The 10,384-nt window shown below is 39.4% G+C and overlaps 1 protein-coding gene across 1 annotated transcript in view; it reads left to right on the top strand.

The window, feature by feature from the left end:
* CNTLN (centlein) overlaps positions 1-10,384 on the top strand; it is a 207,462-nt gene that overhangs the window by 88,586 nt on the left and 108,492 nt on the right. Inside the window, exon 9 of the mRNA XM_050912620.1 lies at positions 5,367-5,540. Coding sequence (XP_050768577.1) covers positions 5,367-5,540 — 174 coding nt within the window. The remainder of the gene's footprint in view (positions 1-5,366; positions 5,541-10,384) is intronic.

The raw sequence follows: 10,384 nt of genomic DNA, 5'->3' as shown, positions 1-10,384 counted from the left end.
GCATAAATGTTATGAGGGTGGATGGATGGTGGAAACCCTTTCGCTGGCTTTTAGCCCCTTTTGAGTACTCATGGGGACAGATGAGATCGAGATCTAGGTTGGGTAGGTTGGTTTTCAACAATTCGTTACTGGTGCCCACTGTAGAAGTATGTGCAGTAAACAGAGATGAGGCTGTGACGATTGGATTTCCAAGCTGTAAAAAGAAGGAGCTTGCAAAGGATGCTGAGGTGAGCGTTGCCTCTAACTTAGCTGCCCAGCTAGCTGACTCAGTAACAGAATAAGAGGAAACCTGGGAGGTGATTCTTATTTCTCATATACAAATCGCTTCTGGACATTTCCTGCATCATGGCTTTGTGTGGCATATGGCACTGGATTCCTGGAGTTTGATTGGAAGAAAACTTCAGGGTATGGGTCATGGGAGAGTTGGTTGCCATAGGTCAAAAATGCTGTTTCCTAACTCAGATATTCTGGTAAAGGTGTACACGCTTCCTCTAGTCTGAGCTCTGTGTGTAAACTCTGTTGTGTTGCTGAGAGAAAAGATATTTTAGCCTTTACTGAGCCACTGTGTGCCTATTGGCCAGTTTGTGGTTGAAGCAGAGTGAGCTTGCATCTGCTTACAGAAAGACTGTGCAAGCTTTTTCTGTCTCCTCCTAAGCTGGTGGTTTTGGTACTGTGCCCTTAGTATTAGCACAGCTTTGTGCTGAGGAAGTTGAGGGGGAGCAGGAGTACACATAAGGCTGTGTTATTAGTTCTGAAGCTCTTAGATATCAATTCCCTTGCCACCTGCTCTCTTTTGCCAGTTCAGGAAAGTCATGCAGAATAGAAGTATGGTGGAGCATAGCTGTATTTTCTCCATATTGTTTGGTACTGCTTGTGATCTGGCAACAGCAGCATTGAAAAGGTGGCATTGAATTGCCTTCCCTAAGTACAGTGTGGATGGTTCCCCTAGTAGTACAGCTTTGTGGTGAAGATGGTGCTTATGCTTCATCTTGAGTAATGCATCCAGAAAACATCAGCTGTCACTTACTTTGAAAAGACATGTAGGCGTAAGAGGAGTGAGAGATCTGCTTGGTAGAAATAAATACTTTCTTGATTGTACTTGTTGCTTATAACATAAATAGGCCTCCGACATTTATTTGGAATATATGTTTTGCATGTTAAATTGGGTTTCAGTGTGAAAAAATTATGTATCTGTTGTGATAAAATAGCATATGACATACACTGATTTTGCTAAGTGAAAGAAGAAACCATTATTCTGTTAAGCTGGACTTCATAATGCAGGTAGAATCTACTCTGAGCTGCTTAAACCTGAGAGAAAGCCGTCATTTGCTGCACTCAATATGTAGATGGATAGACTGTGAAGAGAGTCAATATTATGTGTACACTGAAATGATCGTCTCCTGGGAATTTTAGTTTTAGACATAGGATTCAGAATAGGCTTTAGGAAGTGAACCTTCATGGAACTCTTTGTTGAGGTAAGTTACTATTTCAGTTCGTAAGATCAAAGACCTACAATGATAATTCTGAGACAGAAGCTGTGGAAGAACCTGGTGCTGCCTCTTAGCATGTAACTTGTTTTTATTTTTCTGGATTGCAGATTTCTGATCTTTACTATGAAACTGGACTACAATCTTCATACCGGAGCTTGGATGTTGAATGTTTTCTGCAGTCTTGAAATACAATATTGTGCTTTTTTCCCAACAATGTTAGGATTTTTAAATCAGAGCTCCATTATAGTCCAAATTATTTGCCACTTTGGCCTTACTAATTGTAATATTTCCCTAGTTCTTATATTACAAATAAGAGTTCAGATGTAAAGCTAGAAAGTGAAAAGCCAAGGGAAGGTCACATTTCTTTCTGAGGATCTGATGAAATTGCACTTCTTTCTTCATGCATAAATCTTGGAACTCTGGGTTGTTCAGAGAGTCATATTTTATACAGAAGGAATTGAGGTTCTCATAATAGCCAAATCTTTTCACTAAATAATTTGGTTTTGGTGATTTTTTTTTTTTTTTTTCCTCTTGACCAAGGATACCTGGAACATAAAAGTGTAGTAATATAAAGTTATAGACATGAATCTGAAACAGAAGACCAGAGAGAGAAATTTCATCCAGCTTTCTGTCTTTGGAAGATCTCTTTTCATGTCTTAAAAATATATGTTTAAAAATTCTCTTGGTATTTGAGTAAACAAAGTCTTCCGGGCTAGGAAATGTAGAAGAATATTTATCAAATAGTGGAGGATATGTTAAATTTAACAGAAAATGATACCCAGCTCTTCTTAAACTGGAGTCCATTGATAAGCAAAACCTCAATTTTTAAATGGATCTCTTCAGTTTACATCTGGGTTCTTAGAATTCCTGAAACTGAAGAAACTTCACTTGCGTACTTAAAAAATTGAGCAGATTTTGATGATATCATAGATGCAAATTATATAGCAAGGTCTGTACTGGTAACACTGACCTATTGAATATTTTGAGGGTAAAAACATAGGCATTTTGGAGGTATAAGTTAAGATCTAAGACTGCTTTTGTTGGGTTTAGTTTTCCAAGAAATATGTATGTGTATGCATGTGCACAAAGACTGTTGTAAGAGTTTTATTAGAAACTGTGCCTTTACAGTATTTTAATTTGAAATAAGTATCACTGCATGGTAATTTCTGGAGATCTCTTTTGGGAGAAGAAAAGAGTAGGGAAAAAAAACCCAAAACAAATGAAGAACACTGTTCATATACTGGTCCTATTAAAGTCAGTAGCAGAACTTCATTGACATAGAGGAGTGAGGATTTGATATATTCTGTGACTTAAAGGGATTTACGTTTTAAAACACTCTGCATTTAATTTTTGAAGGAAGAAATTAAAAAGTAGTGATACAGTAAGAAGTTAATTGTTAGCTAAATTTGTGTAATTCTCATGGTTTAAAGACCAGCAACGTTTAACAGTTGTAGATTTTTTAAAGTAACAGTAATATAGATTAAAATGATTATAACAGATTGAAGTTGTTGATTTTTTTAGTTACTAATGGAATTGTACAACTTATGTTACACGGAGAAGTATTTTTTTTTACATACAGCTGAGAAATCAGTAAAATGGGACAAGTTGGTAGGTGTATTTCTCTTTCTTAATAAGAAAGAATAAAGTTCAAGTAAAAAAAAAATTAATACATAACTTAAGTATAACTATATTTCCCTTATCTACTGGCACGAGGTTTTGTTGGATTTTTTTTTTTTTTTCCTTTATATAGTGCTAAGGTTTTGGTCAAATGAACAAACAGCCCAGTTTTCTTTTAAATGTTCTTTTCAATGCATGGCTTGTCTACTCCTCATTTTTCTGTTTTCCTTTTTTTTTCCACTGTGTAGAGTTTTCTTTTAGCTATAAACTGGCCTTTTGCTGATCATAGGTGGAAATGACATCTGTTTGCAACTACATATGGCCTAAATTATGCAAAGTGAGCAACAGAAATTATTTAAGGAACAGTCAGCAAAAGCATGGGCAACTTTTACTCTCTGACAACTTCCTGTGCTTGTTTGCTGTATGAAGAGTTGAGCTTTTTCTGAAATAAATGCTTGGAATTCCTAATTTGGGATTAATTTGTAGAAAGTGTTGAGTTAGTATGCTTTATGAAAAGCTTCATATTCTGCATAGAAAGAAATAAAATGGCTATGTCCATTAATCTGTTTCTGTCAAATACTAAGCTTACTAGGGTGTTTGCTTGCTTGATTTTAATCAACTTTGGACCATCTCATTTCTTGATTGGCATGAATTTGGAGATTCTTTGGTTTGCTTAACCTTTTTTACACTGCCTTTTCTGATTTTTGTCAGTATACTTGATTTGTTTTACTGGAGCCATACCAGTAATTGAGATAGTAGGAACAAGTGAAAATTGTAGCAAATTCTTTCTTCTCTATTGAATTGAGTATTTGTCTTAAGAATATGCTCAAATAGTTGCAAGCAAGTCAGGTTGTCACAACTTTGCTAATTAGGGAAAGCATGTTTAAAATAAAAGTTTTAGTCAGTCTTGAGAAAGTTGTCTTCTGGATCAAGCTTTGTTGATTGAAGACTTTACTGTTTCCTAGCTGCTTGTCATTGCTGTCAGAGCACCGCTGGCAACAGGGGTTTCATGCACTCCCTAATCAGTGCAATACAAGGTCAGCTGGGTCAGCTCAAGCCACTTGCATTAACTTTTTAAACTAACCTGCCCTTTTATTTATGCAATCGATTAGGGAGAGTGTTTGCACCATCCCTTCTTTCAGCGATAGTGTTGGGGTGCTAACCTCCAGCTGCCTGGATGCGTTGACCATCTGGGAATTATATTATCTTTGTCTGGCACAGCTGTTGCAAGGTGAATGTCTGTGCTCAGCCTTAAAGCACTGTGGAGGAGGTTTGAGCTAAAGCATTTCACTTTGTGATTACCATAGACTGCCACAACAGACGTATTGCTGTTGCTTATGCTAAGCTAACAATGTTTTGCCTTGTGGTTGTAACGCAGTGGGGTGTGATCACAGGTAGTTAATAAACATTCAGCTGACAAGGAGTAATTTATCAAGCCATGGTAACTTGACCAGTCTTGGTCATGTGTGCACATGAGTCCGCTATTGGACATCGAGGATGTGACTTAAAGATAGATGAAATGAAAATGTGTTTTGGTCTGAACAGGTTTTCTAACAGGGCCAAGGTGAGCAGTGTGCCGCAGTGCTGTATTGTTCCAAGGAATTGCTGTGAACAGACTGATAGATGGGAAGGGTCCTGGAATTCAGTGGCTTCATGAAATGACATATCAGCCTTGAGTAACACTGTGATCTAGAATTACTGTCTGTTTTTTCTCCAAGTCTTCAGTTTGACCACAACATTTGTGGTATCTGAGTTTATGGACATAGTGGAGACAAGTTGTAGATTTACATTCAAGAGGTACTTTCCTGAGGCAGTTTTTAACTAAGAATATCTTTAGTCACAGAATATGCAGTTAAGTTGGGTTTTTTCCCATATTTGATAGGCTAGTGATACTTACCAGCTTGAAATTTCACCAGAAACAAGTCTACGAGGTAAAATATTTGGTCAAGAAATTTTGACAGCATCTGAGATGCAAGATACCATAATAGAATAAGTTGCTGTAGAAGAAACATCTGTATAAAACCTCCATTGTTAAGACTGTACATTTGGATTTGGAAAATATAGTCGTGGTGGTGTGGAAATGTTAACACTTTGGGGTCTGGTTTTGATTATGGATTCATGAGTCATTTACAAAAGCAAAATTATTTACAGCTCTCACATGTTCCTGTTGTGTTTCTCTAGGCAGTTTTATCTAAATGGTTTGTTATGCTTCTGAATTTTTTGTTACTAATGTAATATACCCGTACTATCATTTTCTAGGTATTTCAACAGCCTTCTTTAAGTGAGCTAGAGTGTCTTATTACAATGCAAAAATCTGAAATCAAGCTTTTACAGGAAAAATTTAAAACAGCAAGTCTTAACCTAGCAGAGCATAATTTGTACGCTACGGATACTCTGGAAAGCAACAATATAAGGACTGGAAGAAAGTATGAGGTAGGATAGTTTTATTGTCTTGTGTATTTGTGTCTAAGTCAGGCTGGTAAAGCCAAACATTTTTGCTCAAGGGTCCAGATAATAATTTTAGTATCTGTTGATGCTGCTTATAATTCTGGAAGCTTGTTTGAATCGTTCTTGTGTTATCTGCCAAAGACTTGTTAAAATAGCTGTTGGGAGTAGAAGGTTTTACCTTATTAAATACTGAATAAGGGATTCTTAATTAAATGAAATATTTGAAGGATAAATTCTTTGTAGGTTCGTTAAAATGAATATTTATCAGGTATTTTGTGGTGTTAATCAGAATGACCATATTTCCCTGGAAGGCAAATGAGAGAAATATAAATGGTTATTATGATGATTTTATAAATGAAAAAGATTTTTTTTTTTTCCAAATGCTTGGTTTTTAAGGTATGATGTAGTATTTTGTCTATGAAATGTCCTTTTGAAGTTTATACTTTCGACTTTTTATTACTCTGTACAGTGCTGAACTGCCTCTTTCATGATGACTTGCTGTTAAATTTACGCATCAGGTAACAGTAACAGCTATAAACTATAGCTAATGAAATAGATCCGTAAATAATTCTATAGCTTAAATTGATTTATTGAATTAGCTGAAGTAATGATGTTTTTCAGTACGTTCAGCCTCTTCCTCATCTAAAATTTTTTTTTTTTATTGTGATTGTATAGAATATGGGGAACTTGGAAGAGATTTCTGTAGCAAGGAAGGCAATAGGAACATGCTTCTGTGTGGTTATTGTGGTTTAAGCCCAGCTGGCAACAAGCAATCCTAAATTACTTAATGGTGAACATGGATGCAAATAATTATTTACCTATGGCCTTTTGTTGGCTTTCTGCTATGTTTCCATTTTGGTCCTATCTCAGCCTTTTAGACTCTCTGGCACTCTCCCTGTTCCCAGTGTATTTGAAGGAGTGTACTTGTGTCGCGGTTTAGGCCCAGCCGGCAACAAAGCACCATGCAGCCGCTCGCTCGCTCCTCCGCCCCCCGGCGGGATGTGGAGGGGAAAATACAACAAGAAGGCTCCTGGGTCAAGACCAGGACAGGGAGAGATCACTCACCAATTATGGTCACAGGCAAAACAGACGCGGTTTTGGGGAAAAATAAACCAATTTAATTTGTTAACAACCAAATCAGAGTAGGAGGATGAGAAATAGAACCGTATCTTAGAAACACACCTTCCCCCCACCCCTCCCTTCTTCCCGAGCTCAGCTTTGCTCCCGATACCTCTACCTCCTCACCCCCAGTGGCACAGGGGGGCGGGAATGGGGGTTGCAGTCAGTTCGTCACACGTTGTCTCTGCTGCTCCCTCCTCCTCAGGGGGAGGGCTCCTCACAGTCTTCCCCTGCTCCAGTGTGGGGTCCCTCTCATGGGGGTCAGCCCCCCCATGAGTTTCTCCAACTCACGTCCTTTTCCACGCACTGCAGTCCTCCGCGGACTGCTCCAGTGTGGGCTTTCCCACAGCGTCACGGCCTTCTCTGGGCCCAGCCACCTGCTCCAGCGTGGGGTCCTCCAGGGGCTGCAGGGGAATCTCTGCTCCACTGGTAACCTCCCTGGGCTGCAGGGGGACAGCCTGCCCTCTCACCACGGGCTGCAGGGGAATCTCTGCTCCGGCGCACCTCCTCCCTCTCCTCCATCTTCACTGACCTTGGTGTGTGCATGGCTGTTTCTCTCACATCCCACTCCTCTCCTCACTGAGCTCCTCCTCTTCTTCATCCATCTTCTTCCTCTCCTTCTCTTTTCACTGTAGCTGCTCTTCTTCTTCCTCCATCTTACTGTCTGCCTCAGGATTCTTTTTTTTTCCCTTCTTAAATATGCTATCACAGAGGCGCTACCACTGTTGCAGATGGGCTCAGCTTTGGCCAGAGGCAGGTCTGAGTTTGGAGCCAGGGAAGCTTCTAGCAGCTTCTCACAGCAGCCACCCCTGTAGCCCCTCCCTTGCTACACAAACCCAACACAGTGGTATAGTCTAGAAGGGTGGATGATCATGTTCTGCTTCCTTAGAAATCTCCTGGTTTTCCCACATTTGGTATCTCATAACATTTCCTTTGAAAACTGTATGGCTTGTTCTTTCTCAATATCCTGCACTGTATGCTATTTTTTGGGAAAAGACATATTTTAGAACATTTGTTTAGGAGCATGTGGTGGTGCCTCTGTGAAAATGTGTTTAAGAAAGGACAAAATGCTGCACAGGCAGTGTAGAGTGAGGCACAGAAGGTGAGAAACAGCCCTGCAAACACTAAGGTCAGAGAAGGAGGAGAGGGAGGGAGAAGGTGCTCAGAGTACCAGAGCAGGTATTTCCCTGCAGCCCATGGAGAGGACCACCATGGAGCAGACGTCCACACTACAGCTTGTGGAGGTGCCCACACCAGAGCAGATGGATATTCCCTCATGGGAAACTGCAGCATGTGGAGTGGAGTCCACGTTGGAACAGGTTCTTCTGACAGGAACTGTGGCCCATGGAGGACCGACTGTGGAGCAGGTTTATTCTGAAGGACTCCAGCCTGTGGAGAGGCCATACGCTAGAGCAGGGGGAAAGCGTGAGGAGAAAAGAGTGGCTGAGAGGAGCTGTTACGGACTGACTGTAACCCCTCATTCCCCATCCACCTGCACTCCTCAGCAGGAGGTAGAGGAGTCAGGAGTGAAGGAGTGAAGTTGAGCCTGGGAAGCAGGATGGGGGAGAAGGTGTTGGTGTAATATTTTCTTTATTTCTTAGTACCTAAATCTATTTTAAGTGGCAATAACTTAAATTCATTTTCCCCAAGTCAAGTCTGCCCATGACGGTGAATGGTCAGCAATCTCCATTTCTTTGTCTCAACCCACAAGCTTTTTCATCCTGTTTTCTTCCCCCGTCCTGCTGAGGAAGGAGAGTGAGTGAGCAGTTGGGTGCGTGTTTGACCCTTTGCCAAGGTTAACCCACCACAATGTCATTTCTTGTTTCCTCAGAATAATGTGAGAGTACTGTGTTTGTCATGAACTGATCACTGTGTCAAGAATAAAGCAATTACACTCCCTTGAGTAAAACTAAATACAAACTTTTGAATTCTATTGTAGAGAATCTTTTCCTATTTTGACATGTAGATCCTAGTCATACTCTTTGAATATTCAGGGTTGTTTGATATGTGCACTTTTTCATATGTGCATGCCATCTCTATTAAAACTTTTGGGAACTGAATTTACAGGCTACAAATCCTTTGTATTTAGGCAAGACAGAAAGGAAAATTGTAGAAACATTACAGCTTTAGGATCACAAAATATACATATAAAATACAAAAGGTATTACTGCTGTCTTTACTGATTTTCCCTTGCAATGAAGTATCTTCCCATTGCCTTGTTGTTCAGTCTTTTATGGCTAAAGTATTCATGACAGAAGTTATTAGCACATGATTTGACAGGAAGAATATGTTGGATATACAGTTCTTGTTTTACAATGATGATGCTTTTGACTTCACAAAGACTCTGTTGTTTTAACCCTTCATCCCCCCTTATGTGCATTCCCAGGATACAAAGAACAAATAAGTATGGAATCACTTCTGATCAGAATGACACTGCTTTGATTACTTTCTGCTGTAAAAAGCCAAAGATTTTGAAAGAAGAAATAATTGGAAAGGTGTTAAAAAGAAGGGCCTGGGACAAAACAGAAACTTGCCACTAGTGTGATAAATGGGGATGTGTGGCCACATCACTGTATGCTTCCACCTATGTTTGGTTCTGCAGAATGCAATGATATATATACATCTATAGGCTACTGTTGTTTTTTGTGAATTGGAGAAATTCAAACCCCTTGCCTACAGTCATACAGAGTAATAGAAACAACTTATTCTGCAAGACAGATGATGTGGTAGTTAAAAGCTTTGTTCAGTGTGCATGTGTGGTGTCGTTTTTCTTCATATTGTTCCGTGTGTACTTAGAGGCAACTGTAAGCCTCATAGACCAGTCTCTGTGGAAGGTGGTACAGCTGAGTGCTGTTTTGTATGAAGACTTAAGAGTCAGTTGCTTGATCTTCCTAGAGCTCTTTTTGAAGCTTAAACTTTGTAACTTTGTGAGCTACATATGATTTCTGTTACCTAATTAAACTGCCATCCATATGTCTGCTGGCTGATGCAGTAACACAGCCCTTGGTTTTTTTATGGCTAAGCTTTCCCATTGTATGATGCATGGGAGTTATAATTGCCTTTTATTGATATACCTTCTAAGTCTATAATATCAAGATATTAAAAGGTGTTAGTTAACTTGCAGTACTGATAAAGTTCCTGTTGAAACATAGTGAATCAAGAATTTGCCATTTTTCCTCTCCAAAAACCCCCACCTGTATCTTGTCAGCCTCTGGTTCAGCTTCAACAATGTTTCTGTTTCTTCAACTGATAAAAAACACTAACATTTCTGCCCACTGTCTTCAGTGCTGTATCCTGGCAGACATTGATCTGATCTGTGTGTGCAGAAAAGTTCTCCAAGACATTTCAGTAAGAGTTCCAGCTTCCCTTGTTTGCTTTTTTTTTTTGACTTGTTTTGGGACTCCATCCCACACAAAACCTGTTGAATTCAAGATTGTGACTCTTTCCAGCTTCGTCCCATGGTGTCTTTCATGGTGCAGACAGGTAACAGAAGGTTGTTTAGAAAGAGGCATCTTTTCTTTTTCTGCTTCCTGTACCTCCGTTAAGAGTTATGTGTGTCCCATCCACTTACCAGCTATTTCTTTGCATTAAATCTTCTGTCACAAAGTTTCATATCTATTAATATTACAAAGCCTATTTATTTCTGCTTTTCTGCTATTTGTCTTAGTCTTTTGTAAACATGTTTTAGGATCATTTGATGAAAAATCTTC

The sequence above is a fragment of the Gymnogyps californianus genome, chromosome Z, assembly GCF_018139145.2.
Source record: "Gymnogyps californianus isolate 813 chromosome Z, ASM1813914v2, whole genome shotgun sequence".
Taxonomy (NCBI): domain Eukaryota; kingdom Metazoa; phylum Chordata; class Aves; order Accipitriformes; family Cathartidae; genus Gymnogyps; species Gymnogyps californianus.
Note: the sequence above shows the minus strand (reverse complement) of the source record. Positions and strands in the feature narration are given on the sequence as shown.